Genomic DNA, 18,395 nt, shown 5'->3' on the forward strand with positions numbered 1-18,395 from the left:
AAGTTAATTTCATGAGCTAAGCAAAAACATTTAACTAGAGCTTACTGTGCAAATTAAATTTAGTTTGTGGTACTGGTATAAATGAAGAATAGCAGTATTGTTTTTTTGCAAATGAAGTAAGTGTCCAAACCAATGTAATCTTGCCTCTCTGGCATTGTCTCCAAACCTTCCAACCTTGGCTGACCCTCTAATATACTTATTCCTAATCCTGTCCACCCTCGTCACACCCAGTGCAAATCTTAACATCTTTAACTCTGCCACGTCAAGCTCCGACTACTGCCTTTTTGTCAATGCCACTGTCTCCAACCCATATTACATAGCTGGTCTCACTACCCTCTTGTAGACCTTCCCTTTCACTCTTACTGGTACTCGTCTGTCACAAATCACTCCTGACACTCCTCTCCACCCACTCCATCCTGCCTGTACTCTCTTCTTCACCTCTCTTCCACACTCACCATTACTCTGAACTGTTGATCTCAAGTATTTAAACTCGTCCACCTTCACCACCTCTACTCCCTGCATCCTCACCATTCCTCTATCTTCCCCCTCATTCACACGCATATATTCTGTCTTAGTCCTGCTGGCCTTCATTCCTCTTCTCTCTAGAGCATATCGCCATCTCTCCAGGGTCTCCTCCACCTGTTCCCTACTCTCACTACAAAGTTAATAATGAAAAAAAGGACTAAAGCTTGAAGGCCTTGTAGGGAATCTAAAACCTTCTCAAGCTGCTGTTGCCTCCCCGTTACCAATAATACTATGCAGAGAAGGACCCTGTCCAGGTCTCTCTTATTACATGCTGGAGACTTTAAAGTTTATTATTTGTTACTATTTTTCTCCCCTGCTCTCTTTCTCACCACAAATCATCCTTTTCTATCACTTCCTCTAATAACACAATTATTAAACCTGAAGCTCACACAAGACTCCTTGGATTCATCATCGATTATGAACTAAAATTTAATGTGCACCTTCTCCAATGTATAAAAGACAAACCAGGAACTAGTTCTGCTTTATCGTAACAAAACATTTCTAACTCCAAACGCTAGACTCTCCCTTGCACATGCTCTCCTCCTTCCCTCCCTTCTTTATGCTGCCCCTGTGTTCCGCATTCAAACTGCAACCTTTAACAAACTCACCATAAGATAGCCAGAGTCATCACAAACTCTACTTAACAGTACACATCACTGCCTAGCCCTTTCATTCCTCCACTGGCATGAATTCCCCAATTGTTGCCATCACAACTTCAAATGCTACACTCACAACTTCAAATGCTACACTTCATTCTCTACAAACCTTCATCTTGCCCCGCTCTCTCTTCCTTCATCTCTGTCTACACACACACTCACGCTCTCTGCGCCTCTAATCAGCAACTCCTACACACCTACCAACCTAAAAAAGTAGTAGGCAAACTCTTCTGTAAACACTCCATCGCCCAAACGTGGAACAAACTTCCTAGAGACATATGTTTCACCATTCACCCATCCCACTTTAAAGAAAAACTCAAACCTCATCTGCTTAACTCCAAAATATGTCCTTGTCAAGCCCCAACTTAACTCCTCTTTCCTCTTGGGAACCATGTCTGTAACCCCCCTCTCAACAATATATTCCCTCTATTAGGGGATATTTCTTTACTTTATACTCACTCTGATGGACCAAACTCTTGTAAATATGTAAAAAATTTCTACTCTGTAAACTTAGAATAGATATAACTACAAGTGTTGCATTTTGCTGTTGAGTATCAATTATTGTATAATCAATTTCTTATCGTACAATGAATGTATATAATGTAATTTTTCTGTCAACTATAGGTTTCTTGTAGCTTTTCTCCTCGGGTCTCCACTGAAAATGGACCACAAGCCTAGCTGGACTAACCCGGTTAACAAATGTCAATAAACAATGTGTCCTTAAGCTACTTAGCAAATGTATTACTTTTTCACTGAAAAAGTTTCATACTTCAGAACTACTTTCTGTATAATTGCTAATTTGTCTTAAGGATGCACTTTCCTGTCTACACCAGGATAGTTTGTTTCAAGATTGCACCTTTTAAATAAGGTAGTGAATGATCCCCATTGCCACTCTCAAGAGGTCTTTTCTGTCTGTCTTTATAATAATTAGTTTTGTACTGTAGTTGAAGTATGCGGTGGTGGTGCTGCGGTAGCGTTGTCGCCTCACAGTAAGACGCTGTCCGGTTCGATTCTCGGCTAGAACGTCTTCTGCGTGGAGACATGCGTGAATGGGCATACCTTCGTTGAAAGTTGTGCGTCAGGGCTGGCAACTCGGCATGTAAAAATCAACTGCCAATTATTAGCGGACCGGAGTTCCGTTGTGGCGACCCCTAACTGGGAAAAGCCGAAAGACACAACTGTAGTTGAAGTACAATGCTGTTTTTAAAAAGGAAAAAAAAGTTACATTTTTTTTTTAAGTTTTGTTTACTTTTTTGATTTGTTTGTGGTGGTAGATAAGAAAAAAAGAGTTAAGGATGTAAAATCCCATGTTAGTGTTGATATGATTTATGTTCTGTTTGGGAGAAAATCATCTAAAGATTGGGTGGCCTTTTGCTACATTTTAAAGCTTTGGCTAATGTGGGACAGGAAAAATTGATAATCACGAGAGAAAATGAGAAATTTGTTATGTCCACATCAAAGCCCCTTTGAAGTTTGACTTCCACTGCTGTTTCTTTTGAGGTCTCTGCATTTAATCTGCTAGCTTGGTACTAATTCTTCTGAACCAGTCTCCCTGGATCCAGCTAGAACTTAATGGTGGTCTTCCTTGGGTTCCCATATGACAACTCAACCGTGTTGTGACCCAGAGTCACAGACGTATTCACTAGGAGCCAATATAATGGCAAGAATCTTTCTGCAGGGGTTAATATAATGGCAAGAATATTTCTGCAGGGGGAGTTTGCTTCTCCAATGCCCCAAAAGAACATCCTCTAGAAACCAGAGTTCGGGGAAGGATATGCTTCCACAAATCACAGAGCTTTTCCATGACATCCAAGGTGATAGATCTCCCTGTTGCAGAGGGGAAGGTAACTTCAACGAACGACACCTGAGAAGCAGGTGTGACCAGAAAATGGAGTCTGAGGTCCTTTCTCCCAAGACACCCTTTCAGCACTACTGAATGGTTGCCCGACTGCTGCGCTCTGAAGGCAGTCGGGGGGGGGGGGTCTCTCTCCTTACACCATCAAACCTGACAAAAGATGATAGATTTATGGGTGATTTTCCTCAACAGTGGATACATGGTGATCAGAAAACAGCCTGTTGACATAGTTTCTCAGATCCCTAACTGTAGGATTAATTTTCAGGGGTGTGCTGTCAATGTGATAGTTATCAGAGTGGTAATGCTTGCAGAAGGATATGATTATGCATTTTATGGAGTTTAGTTTTAGGCCATGGTTTAACACTAGCTATTTGTTTAGGAGAGGCCCTCTTGGAGGATCATGGTGTCTTCTGGAGGAGTTTATAATGACATGTTTATAATGACATCAGGTTTGAAGTCATCACTTTGTAGTGGTAACATGTACTTGCAAACTGGAGTTATTTAGCAGTGATTGAGTGGAAGTACCTAGCAAAAGAGCTATGTCATTGAGAAGGCCAAGGGATATTGTTGTCATAGGTCCATTTGTGTATACTAGGCTAACTACTTCTAGTCCCCTTATAAGCCTATCCGTGCAACCCAAATGTGACCCACAAATTTGATTTATATAGGCGGTGATTTACTGACTGCCTCTGTCCATCAGAGACATAGGAGCCAGACCACTGGTGAATTTCTGAGTACCCATCCATTGGTCCAAGTGCTTAAATGGGGATAAGGTGGAACTCCAAAACACTGGGCTTGTCCAGTTTAAAGAGGTGTTTATATTTCCAGTAATTGCTTGATGGTGTTCTAGAAAGCTGATGCTGTTTTGCAAGTTTATCTAATAGGTATGATTGGCCTATCAAGTGTTGTTGGCATACATTTACGAGTTTTGTATTTGAATAGCTGGTGTGCTTTTTCTTTTGTCCTATAGGATCTCAAAGTTGAGTCTCTAGACTTCATTAGCTCTTTTATTGGTTGATTTGTTAATGTAATTGAAGCCACGCGGAGATTTTGTTTTCAGTCCGACTGTTCTAGCTGGTGCAGATTTGTCCGAGGTAGTAAGTAGTACGTGATAAAGTAGTTGATGGTAATATCTGAAGTGGCAATGTGTTTGAGAGCTTGCTACTTAACAAGGTAGTCCTGGTAGGCCAGACAGAAAAGGTAGTTTTGTTCCAGTTTCTCATGTCTGCAGTTTTAGGTTTGATAGCAAGAGATTTGTTTCTCTGTATGCTGTATGTTTGGTTATGGTCACTAATGTTTGGTAGTACTTCACCACTAAATTAGATGGACATTGTGTTAGTTTCCAGTTAAATGTGTGTGTTGTGTGTGTATTTTAGGATCAACTGTTGGGGAGCTGAATAACTGTGAATAGTCAAGTGCTTCATTGCTCTGTTAAGGGACAGAGCTCGATTTTTTTTAAGTGGCCTGAGTATTAGTTCCCCTAATAGAACTGGTTCTTGGGTGCAATTTTGCAACCATTCTAAAATACTAGAAGTGCTACTGATGCCATTCTGAAATGTGGATGTAAGTGGGCAACCTGAGTAGCTTGTCTAATACTGTAACTGAAGCTACTATTGTTTCTATATCAGGGATGCTGTGAGCCTGTTTGTGGTGTACTTGGCAGTGATGGTGATTTTAACCATTAGCAAGACTGCTCCTGCTCTTATACTTGTGCGGTACTCTCTAAATAAATGATAGGGAAGTTTAACTTGGAGTTGTTTTTGGAATCCGCGCTATTGACTTCAGGGGACCCCTCAGCATCCTGGCTTGGGATTTAGCCTTCAGCATTCATATTAATTGTTCAGGGCCAGTCATCCTGTTATCAAGGTCTGCCCTTGGCAATGATTACCTTGATGTTAACTTTAGGGTTGTTTTTGAACTTCAGTTCCATTGGTCAGAGTTCTGGGATCTGGAAAGAGACTGCCCTTTTCATTCCTGGTATCTGTCCCAGTGGATTTAAAGCCTTGATCTAGCATTGATCATTGAGGGGAGGGGGGAATTCTGACCCATGGGATGACTTTAGCATTACTTCCAGCAGTAGTGATGCAGATTTGTTTACATGTGCTTCTTTTGACTTCTGCAATCACTTTGATCTCTGATACTTGTATGTTGCTGTTTCATTACCCTTGCACCCTGCCCCTGACTAGGATAGGGGCTTTGGAAGTCTCTCTTGCAGAATGCCTTTAGTTTATCCAGTTGAATTTTCTTTTCTTTCCTTCGTACAAGATGTGGGTGAGGAAAAGGAACCTGACTCCCCCTCATTCCCTGCATGATGACTCCAGATTTGAGAAGATATTACAGATGATGATGCAAAAAAAAGGCTTCATGAACCACTGATCCTCCCTTTCCTTATGATTAGTATAGCCTGCAGGAGACCTTTTGATCGAAGCCTTCCTCCTGGGCAGTTTCCCACCCCATTTCAATAGAACGATTCAACTCTTTATCTCTATTGCATGGCAAAAGCCAGAAGTTGTGGCACCTTTTCTGAAGAGGTCTGACAAGATCTTCCAGCCTCTTGGGGACTGGATGTGTTGTCTTGACTCCTCAGGTTGCCTGCATTGGGGGTAGTGCTGCCTTTAAAAGGCTCCCGTGCTACAGATCCCCATTATTCTTGCACCTAATAAGGAGTCTGATGTGTAGGACATTCTCATCAAGGGCCTTAAATTATTTCAAATAGGCACCCCTTCTGGTCTGACCTGACTGACCAAATTTGTCTGTGGGAGTGGTTACCAGATGGTAACTTGAAATTTCTGTGGTACTAGATGCCAACCCTTTATTCGTCTGTGAATCATCTCAAGAAACTAGCACATAGTATTGGAGCTGATTAGCAATTAGGAACTTGGCAGTGGGCTGTTTTGCATGGCTAGTTATCACTGACTTTGCTGAAAATACAAAAGCAATCTTTATTGGTGCTGCCTTTAAAGGAACTCTACCTTTTGGTCCTACTATGAAGACTGAGTTGAAGCAGGAGGTAGAAAGTAAGTTTGAAGCTCCACATTATTGTTCTTTATGATGTTTGATTCTCAGCTGGAGCACCTTCTGTATGGAATATGCATGTTCTCCCCGCAGTCGAGTGACGTTCGAAAGGCATGCGTAGAATGGGCTTGTCTTTGTTGAAGGCTGGGCTTCGAGCTGGCACCTCGGCACTGTAAAAATCTACTGCCAGTCATTAGCGGACCGGAGTTCCACTGTGGCGACCCCTAAACAGGAAAAGCCGAAAGAACAACAACATCACAGATTTTTTTTTTTTTTATTCTGGCTTAAGTTATGTATCAGTTAAAAATTCAAGCTACAGCCATCTTCACTTTTCACAACAAGCTAATGCTGTTTGCCTTTAGCTTTGTTAAAGTTTTGTAAGACTGCTGAAGTCAACTTTTCAGATGGCTGTACCTGCTGCTTGAGTTGATCAGAAGTTTGTGTCTTTAAAACTGTCTTTCTGTTAACCATAACTAATACCAGGAACATTTCTAAGTTACAAGTCTTGTTTATCAATCCTGATTAGATTTTTTCATGGAGGGAATATTTGTGAGAATAAAGCCTTCTTTTCCTACCCCATGTAGCTGATGAAATTGGGCTTAACCAAACATTTAATCTGCCTTTTTTTCCCTAAAATTGTTGTACCAGAAGAGAATACTTACTGCATTGTATGGATGTTCATGGGAAGCTCACAATTTATCTGGACAACAATAAATCCTTCAGAGAAGATTTTCAGCATTTTTATATCTTTCTCCAAAAAAGAAGTTGGGCTGAAAGCTTTCTAAGTAGACTTTATCAAAGTGACTTTCAAAGTGCATTCATTTCTGGTATAAGAAATACAAAAATCCTTTACCATCTGAACCTAGAAACCATTTAGTTAGACCAGTAGCTACCAGTTAAACCTTTTTTGTTTTAGAAATGCTTTCTTGGATGAAATTTATACAGCAGCTTCATTGGCTTCACTAAATACTTACAAGACTCCATAAGCTTGATGCAGTCTCGAAGTCTAGGTTATCTTTCAAAGCCACACTAATTAGGAGAATCTTTCATTAAGGTTCCACCCAGTAGAATTAGCTTGAAACTCTATTCTGTTTGAGGAAGATGGAACTCCTTATGTCAGATACGAAGGCGTTGTACATACCGTAATACTTATCTGGGAAGTTCTGTCCTCATCAACATGTGTCCATCTTTATCAGTCCTGATGAGGCCTGGAAGGCTTACTTTACTGGTGTTCTAGGTATTGCTCTTCCATTGTTCATCGTATTAGTTATTATTCTGCTGCACCATGGGCATATGTCTGGACAGGCTCCTCCTTTGCCCATTGTTATTGGTAATGAGGAGGGGATAGTAGCCTAGGATGTCTGGCCATCTAAGTCCTTCGAGCATTAGTCCCACTGGTTTATGACCAGTGGGACACACCATACAGGCTTAGCATTGAGCAAGTATGCAAGTTTCATTTTTAAGTTTTTTTTTTTTTTTTTTTTTTTTTTTTTTTTTTTTTTTTTTTTTTTGGTTTAAAATCATTTTTCATGTTTGTTTTTCTTTGCTTAGATCATTAGCCATGACACAAGAAAATTCCGCTTTGCCCTTCCATCCAAGGACCACATATTGGGACTTCCTGTTGGTAAGTGAGAGATTTATTTTTTGAATTTTACTGCATGTTGTGGAAAATCATTTCATATTTTAAAGTGAATTGGATTACTTGTTCTGGTTGTTTCTTCCTTTTCTGTTTTGCTGACTGCTGAGTCAGGACTCATTCCAGGTACACCAGAAGAACTGGGATCAGAACGGAATGTATGCTTCACTGGTAGCTGTGATCACATTAATGAACCATTCTGTTGTGATGCATGTGTTGTGCTCTTTTGAAATCAGTCACCTGTCCAGGCTGCTGTGTTCACAGAGAATGTAGAAGTAATAAGTATCAGAATTAGATGAGTTAGTTGACTCTGCTTGAGGCGAGTCGGTATTGATTTATTTTTGTTTGCCAGGGTAGTGCAATGATCAGTACTGATAAATTTCAGGCTCAGCCCAGGTGAAATGCAAAACATTTCGCAAACAAAATACAGAAATGTAAGCAGGTGAAATACAAAACATTTCACAAACAAAATACAGAAATGTAAGCAATATCAGAGTAGTTCAGATTAACTTCACAGGAAAAATATGTTTGTATGCATTCTAGTAAACAAGCGCAGTGCACTGTCAATCAAGCAGTGTGTAATGTATATGTATATACATTATACAGAGACTTGTAAAGGAGATAGGCTAGGCGATATGCCCTGTGTTGAAGCAGGCGATATGCCCTGTGTTGAAGCAGGCGATATGCCCTGTGTTGAAGCAGGCGATATGCCCTGTGTTGAAGCAGGCGATATGCCCTGTGTTGAAGCAGGCGATATGCCCTGTGTTGAAGCAGGAGCATTTGGCTTTGAAAAAGTGCTTTTTGAGCTACATTTTAAATTTGAAATGTGTTGATCTCTTCTATGCTGATGGGGAGAGCTTGCCAAAGAGTAGGTGCCTGAGAAGAGAATGCATGTACAGTACTGTTAAGTTTTGTTCTGGGGTAATGATAATTGGTGCGGCTTGTAAGTAGAGTGTCACATTGTATGAGGAGGTTTTTTCATGAAATCTGTCTGCAAGGAGAGTAAATGTACAGAGTTGAAGTAGTTTGTAGAGCTGGGATTCTAAAAGTAGGTTAGATCTTTATTTCATGTGTAGCAGCTTGGCTTTTTCTAGGTGATACTGTGATGCTTACAGAGAGGACAGTTTGTAATGAATTGACAGGTGCTGTTAGAGATAGTCTGGGGTGTGGCAGTGTTTTTCTTGGAGGCAGCAAAACTTTGGAGCCTATATTCAAGTTGATAAGAGAGCTCCTTTGCAAATGGCTGCTCTGACTGATTGGGATAGAAAAGAGGAGATCTTTTTGACCCAGAAGAGCAGGAAGTTTATCTTTGCTCTCACTTTGTCCATGTGGAATGGAAGTTAAGTGACTGTTCTAGCTGTAATCCTTGGCATTTGAACCTGGAGGCTGTGTCTGTGGAATAGTTGTGTATGTCAAAGCTAGTTAGTCAGGTACTTGTCGGAGACTCCTGTCTCAGTCAGTACATTAAAAAAGAAATGTTGGAGCACTATGAAGTATCACATCTGATTGGTAAAGATCCAAGAAAGGTTTGCAAGTAAATATTGGTAAAGCAGCATTACTTTTACGGCTGCTTAAATTGAGTTGGTACATTTGACTTGCTTCTTTGATGGCTTTGCCTGAAATGACTATGGATAGATGTGGCTGCTAAAATGGTTTGTTTGCATGGTCAGTTAAGCTGTAGAGTCTGCAAGATGGAAAATATGTATGATGCAGAATACTGTAGTAGAGATGGTGAAGCAGATGGAGCTTCAGTGGGCTGAAATGGTCAATAAGGCAAGAAGGCATATTTTAACTATGAGGATTTTGTAAGTTGTAGGAGAGTTTTTGGAATATGTACAAAAACATGATGCAGTGCTGGTTTTGTGAAAGACTGCCTGGGATTACCACAGTTGAAATGTTTGCACTACCAGAGTCCATTCCTCCATGACTTCTTGACTTTCTGTGAAAAAGATGAAATACTGTGGCTGTTATGGTAGCCAGAGAAAATGTCAATATGGGGGAGTTCTGTGCATCTTGAACGTGATCACTTTGAGGCAAGATTAAAGCATTGTTTGATTTGTGGGTACAGTGAAGAAGTTTAAATGGAGAACTCTGAAATTTAGATGATATTACCTAATGTCTGTTCTATACATTTTATATATGTATACGTTTATTTTATTTATTTATTTTACATTTGTTAACCGGGATAATCCGACTGGATATATGTCCATTTTCAGCGGACGCCCCCGGGAGAAAAGCTCCAGGGTTCATAATGCACATATCCATAAAGCTGTCGCTTCTTCCATGACGTCCGTGCGCCAGGGGTATATAAGATGCAGCCGACGCCATTTTCTTCAGTTTTTCTTGCCCTAGATGTCAGGTGCCCCCAAATAGGTAGGCAATACATATTGCTAATAAAGAATACATAAAAAATAAAACCAAAGCTTTCAGTTACCAGCAAATACACCACATAGGTAGTATAGGGTAGAAAGGTATAGATAAGTCCCAGCTAAGAAAGAGGGGATGGAGGGAGGGTAACCTGGACTGCAGCAGTGAATACACTCGAACATCTACATTTATGGTAGGTACAAAACTGAACTATGTTCATCGTGTTTCACTGCTGCTGTCATTACACTTGGGTTGAATCCCAAAGCTGAGGTAGGGTGGCTGGTTCTATAGAGGATTTGGGGTGGCTATGAGGCCCTGCAGCACTGCAGTGGCAAAGCCAGCTCTGGATTTAGAGTAAAGAGGCAAGTGATAATGTTTGGTAAAGGTGTGCAGTGAACTCCAAGTTGCAGCTTCCAGGATATCTTTGGTAGGTACTCCTCTAAGGTAGGCAGCTGAAGTGGCTGTTGCCCTGGTGGAATGTGGCCTAATGTTGCTAGGTGCAGTTTTCCCATGCTGTGTGTAGCAGAAACAGATACAGTGTCCTATCCACTTTGAAATGGTCTGCTTTGAAATAGCCTTTCCCTCTGATCCCGCAGCATATGCTACAAACAATTGCTCAGTTTTCCTGAAAGCTTTTGTTTTGTCCAAGTAGTAATGTAGCTGTTTGTGTATGTCCACTGAATGCAGAAGACTCTCCCCTTTATTCTGGGGATTTGGATAAAAAGTTGGCAAGTAGATAGTTTGGTTAAGAGCCACACTGGAGACCACTTTTGGCATAAATGAAGGGTTTGTTCTTAAGGAAACCCTGTCTTGGTGAAAAATGATGAAAGGCTCAACTGCCATTAGTGCCTGTAACTCTGAGACTCTTCGTGCTGAGGTTATTGCCAGAAGCAGAACAGTTTTCCATGACATATTTTAATTCTGCTGAATTGGCTGGCTCAAAAGGAGGTAAAGTTAGTTTTTCCAAGACAAAATTAAGGTCCCAAGTTGGTGTTGGTGCTCTCCGGGGCGGTCTTGTGTTTTTAGCCCCTCTGAGGTACTGTTTTAGCAATGGATGAGAGAAAATAGGAGGATCTGTGTTGTAATGAGCCAAGATGGCAGAGGCGTGGATCTTGATGGATGGAAAGGATAGGCCTTTGTCCAGCATCTCAGTTAAGTATTGTAATATGTGAGGAATATTTGGGACAAGAGGGTCAAAGCTTTGAGCCTGGTTCCAGGCACAGAATCTCTTCTACTTTTCTGAATAGGATTTCCTGGCCTCCAAAATGACATCCATAACCGCTTTAGAGAGAGTCTGCTTGACTAAGGAATCTGCCATGCAGCCAGGTTTAAGGTTTTGAGCTGGCTGTGCAGGATCAGATTGTTTTGTTGTCAGAAGATGTGGAACTTGAGGTAAAATCCATGGTGGGCCTTGAGCTAAGTTCTTTAAGATTGGGTACCAGTGCTGGCATGGCTAGTCTGGGTCAATCAGGATCATTTTGGCTTTTCTTGCCTAGCTTTTAGGAGTACCTTTGAAAGGAGAGGCAGTGGTGGGAAGGCATAAACTTTTAGGTTTTTCCAGCTGAACGAGAGAGCATCCACTTTCCATGCTTGTGTGTGGTAAGTCCTTGTGCAGAAATTCTGTAGTTGGCAATTCATTGGGGAGGCAAAAAGATCTATGTCTGGGCTCCCCCATTTTTGTGTTATCATGCTGAATACTTGTGGATTTAATTTCCACTCGTAAGGATCCATAATGCTTCTGCTTAAGTCATCTGCCAGAGTATTTTTCTTTCCGGGCAGGAATTGTGCTTGCAGATGAACTTGATAGGTTAGAGCTGTGTTCCACAAGGTCATGGCTTGTCTGCAGAGGGGATAAGAATGAGTGCCCCTTGCTTATTTATGTACCACATAACTGTGGTGTTGTCTGTCTTTAGTAATAGTTGTCCTGGATGCAGAAGGTCCTTGAAAGCTGTTAGGGCATTTTGTACAGCTAGCATCTGTTTTTGATTGATGTGAAGATGCATTTGGTCTGCGGCCCACTTGCCCTGAATACATTTTCCTGCCATGTGTGCTCCCCAGGCATAATCCAAAGCATCTGTTGTTAGTCTGCCTGGCTGTGGGTAGAGTGAAAGGCCCTCCCTTGTTGAGGTGGCATGCCTGTGCCCACCATCGAAGCTCCTGTTGTAGGCAGGGAATAAGTGGCATTACTGCTTCCAAACTGTGACAGTGTTGAGTCCAAACACTTTTTAGGTACCATTGTAATTTCATCATATGCAGTCTGGCATATGGTATTAGTAGTATGCAGGATGCCATGAACCTCAAGGCCTGCTTAATTTTTCTTGCAGGGAGTTGGGTTTTTGTTGCCATCAATTGAAAGTACTGTCAGTTGTCTTTGCTTCTCTGGCATGAGATAAGCCATCTGGGCCGTTGTATTTAAGCTGGCACCCAGGAATATTATCTCTTGAGGGCACTAGTTTTGACTTCTTTTCATTTACTGTGTACCCTAGGCAAATTAGCAATCTTTTTACAAACGCCGGATGCTTTAGGAGAATGTCCTTGCTCTCTGCTTGAATAAGGCAGTCGTCCAAGTATGGATATATTTGAATTCCTTTTTGTCTGCAGAATGGAATTACTGGTGCCAGGCATTTTGTGAAAACCCTGGGCGCAGTAGATGAGCCAAAGGGCAGTGCAGAGAATTGGTAATGCATTGAACCAGCTATGAATCTGAGGTATCTTCTGCAATTTTGTGTGATAGGGACATGCAGGTATGCCTCTTTGAGGTCCAAAGTAACAAGCCAAGCCTTCTTTCCCAGCATGGGAAGAAGCTGCTGAAGAGTCAACATTTTGAATTTCGGAACATCCAGGTAAGTATTTAGAGTAGAAAGGTCCAGTATGGGTCTCCAGGCTTTGTCCTTTCTGGGGACCAGGAAAAAGTCTTGAGTAAAATCCTTGTCCTTGTCCTTGTTCCTGTTGTGGCACTTTTTGAATAGCTCTCATGTCCATGAGGGCTGTAATTTGTTTTTGTGCCTCTGCCCATTGATTTGGTGGCAGGTCTGGCATTCCTTTTAGCCTTGGCAGAGTGTGAAAGTGGAACCTGTAACCTTGAGGCACAATATTCAGAACCCATTTGTCTTGGGTGATTATATGCCAACTTTGTGAGAAAAGTGCTAGTTTTCCCCCTAAGGGAGCTTCCAAAAGGTAAGTGCTTGGCATTTGAATTGGGAAGTCATTGGGACTGTTTCCTATAAGGTTGTGACTTGTCTTCCCCTCCTTTTGGGGTTGAAGCACCCCACTGTCGTGGTCTGTAAGAGCCTTGGGGCTGAGATCTGCCTCTTGGACGTCTGTATCTGCCTCTTTGTGGTCTGTCTGACACTGGAAATGACCAATTTTTGGAGTGCCAATTTCTGCTAAATCGAGGTAGCTGTACCTGTAAGAAATCCTTCACTGTTTGCATAGATTTTGCCTTATCCTCCATTTTCTTTAAAACCTCTTCTGCCTTAACACCAAATAAAATATCCTGCTGTAAAGGAGCATCCGATAATTTTGCCTTAACATGATCAGGTAAACCTTGTTCTTTTAACCAAGCATGCCTTCGTATCACAGATCCTGTAACTGCTGCTCTACAAGAAGCCTCTAATGAATCAAAACCACATTGCAGAGTATGTTTTCCCACTTGTTCAGCTGCATGCAATAAATCCTGCATTTCCTTATAGTCAGGATGTTCTGAACTTGTAAGCATTTTCTGTTTTAACAGAGACATTAAATATTGTTGGTATTTGAGCATGTGAAACTGGCAATTTAAAGCCCTCACTGCTAAAGTAGCAGAAGTGTAAACTTTCTTCCCCCATCTGTCTAATGCTCTAGAATCTGTCAGAGGGAACTGGATTTTTAGCTGTGGAAGCCTTTACCCCTTTGGGACCCTGGGAAATAGTTTCTGGGTCAGCAACAAGGTTTTTTTAAAGAAATTTGTGAGAGTCAGAGACTCTGTAGTACCTGTCTGGCTTGACTGGAGCAGGGGGCAAAGAATCAGGATTTAAACTGAATTCAGAGAACACATCATCCACAATATCCAACACTGGCGGAATAGCAAGGGACCTGTGCTGAGGCAGTAAAAGAAAGTCTCTGAGCCTTTTCTTGGATTCTGAGTAATCCTGGCCCTCCCAGTGGAAATGCTCCCTCATGGTATGTAAAGTTTCCACAAAGAAAGAAGCCAGCAACTGGAAGCTGTAAACACTAATTTAATTAGTGAAACATGTAAAGAATTCCAATAACAAAACAGACCGGTTTCGGCTTTGGTTTTTACCTAGCCTTCATCAGTGCAAAATCACATAACAGATTGGAATCCATTATATAATACATCATAATTAGAAACAAAACATGATTGGTGAGCTCATGAATATACATACAATATTTATAAATATTCATTAGCTCTAGGCTGAAATAATGCACCTAATTTTACTATTCATTTCTTTTCTTGTGCATTCAGTTTGATGTGCCATCCTGATTTGTTGCTTCTGTCACCTATTATTTTATCAATAATGGTGAAATGAAATTTGGCTGTGCTATGTTTGAGGGTGTGTTTATACAATGCATTACTAACTCTTACATCTGACGTCACTCAGATGTTCAGATATGCGTATTCTAAAAGGTCTAGATGTTTGACCAATGTAAAAAGCATGACAACTACAGGAGGCCATATAGATAATCCAATCTGTGTTACAAGTGGCAAAAAACTTTATATCAAATATGTGACTGCTGTTGTTGCTGGAAAGTTGCTTAGTTTTTAGTACATATTTGCAATTGCTACAGTGTCCACATGGCATACAGCCCATAAGTTTGTCTCCTGATATGGATGTCTGAATCATGTGCAGATTCCTAGATTCAGAATGATGTTTATAATGGTTAAAGTAGACACCCAAGTTTTTACCTTTTCTGAATGAAAATGAACATGTTTCAGGTATGTGGCTGGACAAAGCAGAATCTGCTAAAAGAATGTTCCAATGACGTTTAATGATATCAATAAATCTATTGGTATTTCTACCATAGGTGGTTGTGAATCGCAAACTGTTGTTACTCCGTGATTTATTCTTGTATCTGAGGAGATCATTACGATTAAGTTGAGAAGCATAATTACTGGCTGTAATAACATGACCCATGCTATAACCCCTTTGTTTGAACCTGTCAGTCAAATCCTGGCGATAATACTGAAAACTGCTGTCATCCGAGCAAATGCGTCTCATTCTAATGAATTGTGATTTTGGAATGTTCCTAGCTATATGTTTGGGATGAAAACTGGAGGCGTGGAGTAAGTTGTTATATTTGGGATATTTACGGAATACTTGTGTACTGAGTGTGTTGTCCACATTTCTTGGCACTAATACATCCAAATAGGTAATCCTGTGTTTATCATAACTGATGGTAAAGTGTAGGCCCCATTTGTTGTCATTCAGATATTCAACAAATTTGTTCAGGTATTCAATATCCGCCCTCCACACCATCCAGCAATCATCAAGATATCTACGCCAGATATCAATCTCAGCCAAATAGAGGTTGTGTGTATTATCGTGTATTATTTGATCTTCAATATATGCTATATGCTATATATAAATCGGCATAAATGGGGGCAGAGGAAGCCCCCATAGCAGTACCTTTAATTTGAAGGTAACATTGTTTCCCATAGAAAAATACATTTTTTGAGAACCTGTTCAGTCAGACATATCAGGAAAGTGTTAAAGCCAGGTGTGTACATTTGTGATTTGTAGAGCCAGTATTCAATAGCATCCAGTCCAGCCCAATGTGGAATATTTGTATATAGTGCACTGACATCAAGGGCACATAACCACCAATCATCCTCTATTTGCATGTCATTGATTATGTCCAAAAATTCGGTGGTATCCTGGATCCTAGATCTCACCCACTTTAATAGGGGCTTTAGATATTTTGTGAGAAATTCGGAAAGTGGTTCAGTGAGAGAGCCATATCCTTCTAAAATTGGCCTGCCCGGTGGGTGCACAGGGTCTTTATGAATTTTGGGTAAAAAATAAATATATTGGCTGACAGGATCAGTATTGGTCAGGTGGTTAAGAGTATTTGATGTGATAATTCCATTTTCTACTGCTGAGATGAGAAAAGTGTCAAGTTTGTTGTTTGAACTTGGATGTAGGATCTAATGGCATTTTCATATAATATTTAGCATCATCAAGTTGTCTATGGGCTTCAATATCATAATCAGACCAGTTCATAACAACAGCACCTCCTTTATCAGCAGAAATGATTACCAATTGTTTATTGTCAACTAATTCCACTAGACTCGTGGAATCTAACTGAGAAATATTATTTGACATAGGTGAAATCATGTTGGATGTAAAATGCAGATGAGAACACTGTGTTGGAAAAGGCTAACACAAGGATGCATAGGTGGAGCAAAAGTAGATCTATGGTATTTGAAATTGTCTGTCACACAGTCATGTCCATGGTTGTCCTGAAAATATAATTTAAGGTTAATTAATGTACAAAATGCTACTATGTCTTGTGCAAAAATATCCTCAGACACAAAAAAAAACGGGAATAAAAGAAAGGCCTTTATTTAGCAGAGCAATTTGTGATTCAGATAATACAGTATCAGAAATATTCAATACATTGGTATTAGCATGTACATTTACTTGTTGGTCAGTAGTTCCATCAGATTCTGTAAGCTTCTGACTTTCTCTGTTTCCTGCCTCCCCTCTTGTAGAGCCTAAAGGGGCCCCACTGTTACGTTTTGGGGTTGGGGAGTCTGTGTTGTGCATCATTATCAGTACCAGAGGAAGATTCATCCCTGAGGAATCTGTAAAAGTGTTTTGTTTCTTGAGAATGGATCTCTGGACGTTTTCATCTGGGGGGTTGATTGGTATTCTTGTGGATACCCTCAAATCTAACATGTCTATTTTGTCTGAAAGGTTGGCCCTTCTCATAATCAGTCCCAGCGGATGGCCACACTCTGTGTGTTTGGTGCCTTGGGGTTGAACACCTTTCCTCTAGGTGTTCCATCTGCGCGGCATTCAACCCCAGGGCACTGAAGGACTGGAGGTCGAAGCTGATGCTAGCAGGACTTTTGTCCCCGGATTCGGCCTCTGGTACTTCTGTGGCCTCCTCCCCCCTGCTCCGGCGGCGGCCACTCCTGCCTCTCTCCCTCCGGTCGGGACTCAAACTCCCACTGCAGCTCTGGAGGAGAGGGAGGCCAGGAAAGAAAAAAGGAGGGAGAAGAACCACAAGAGGCGGGCCGAGGCCTCCGCTTCGGCTCCCCCCAGCTAAGCGGTCTTCTCCCTCCAGGGCTTCCCTGTTTCCTCCTTCTCGGATCCGGTCTCCGTGCTTCTCACCGGGCCCCGAGGAGGAGGACACCCGATCTCCGTTGAGGTCATCGAGGCGGCATTCCCGGCCAGCCTCTGTGGCCTTGTCGAGATTTGGACCGGATGATGCGAAGGTTTCTCCAGGCCCAGCTGCAGATGGGAGTGCTCCTGCCTCCTCCCCCTCCGGGGGGGGGGGCTCGACACCTTTCTTTGCCCCGATAGCTCCTTCTCCGACCCGCTTCCCGGGTTCGGAGCCTTCGGAACCGAGCAGCCTTGGAGCCGGAGGTGGGTCGGCGCTGACTCTTCCCTCGAGCATGTCTGGTCCGTTTTTGTCGGATCTGGGCTCTGAGCCATGGGCTGAGTGTTGGATCCGAGGGAATCTGTGTCTTCGGCTCCGTCTAGGTCGGAGCACACTGGTCCGTCGGATCCGATGGCTTCAGCACCGACCCCGATCCGTCCATCGGATCCGAGCGAGGGTTTGCTCACGGACCCCAGAGAGAGCGGCTCTCCCTCTGCCTTCGATGTGGTGGAGAGGGCACTGTCGAGTGCTTCCAGGCCCCCGGTCCTTGCTTCGTCTCCGCCCCGCACTCCCTCTTTATTGGGTCCGGCTTCCATCACCCGGCCCCAGGGACAGCCTGCTTCGATGTCCCAGGTCGTTCCCTTGGAACAGGACGTGGCTGGTGAGACGTCCTTGGACAGCCCCCCCCCCAAGGACATTCCTCACAAGCGAAAGTGCAAGAGGAGGCACGTGGACTCCCCCGAGTCCTTGACTGATGACACTGATTTGGATGAAGGGGAAGGCTCCCCTAGGTCACCCCCCGAGGATGTCTCCTTCGGAGACATCATGGAAATTCTCAGGATAGGAGGGGGTGATCTGCCTCCAAGGCTTCCTCGGACGAATTTATGTTCCAGAGGCATTCGAAGCAGGCCCATTTACCTCTTGGGTGTCCCCTCCGCCCGACCCCTTAGTGTACCTTATTACCACTAGGGCGTGGAAGGAGTTTGACACTGTGGAGCCAGTCCCCAAACGCCCG

General features: G+C 42.3%; 1 protein-coding gene across 1 annotated transcript in view; it reads left to right on the plus strand.

The window, feature by feature from the left end:
• LOC122816467 (NADH-cytochrome b5 reductase 3-like) overlaps positions 1-18,395 on the plus strand; it is a gene marked incomplete in the record, with an annotated part of 769,684 nt that overhangs the window by 202,453 nt on the left and 548,836 nt on the right. The window contains 1 exon segment of the mRNA XM_044089280.1: positions 7,603-7,675. Within this exon segment, the coding sequence (XP_043945215.1) occupies positions 7,603-7,675 (73 nt within the window).

Source organism: Protopterus annectens, chromosome 12.part0 (assembly GCF_019279795.1).
Source record: "Protopterus annectens isolate FY-2018-M chromosome 12.part0, PAN1.0, whole genome shotgun sequence".
Classification (NCBI taxonomy): Eukaryota; Metazoa; Chordata; order Ceratodontiformes; family Protopteridae; genus Protopterus; species Protopterus annectens.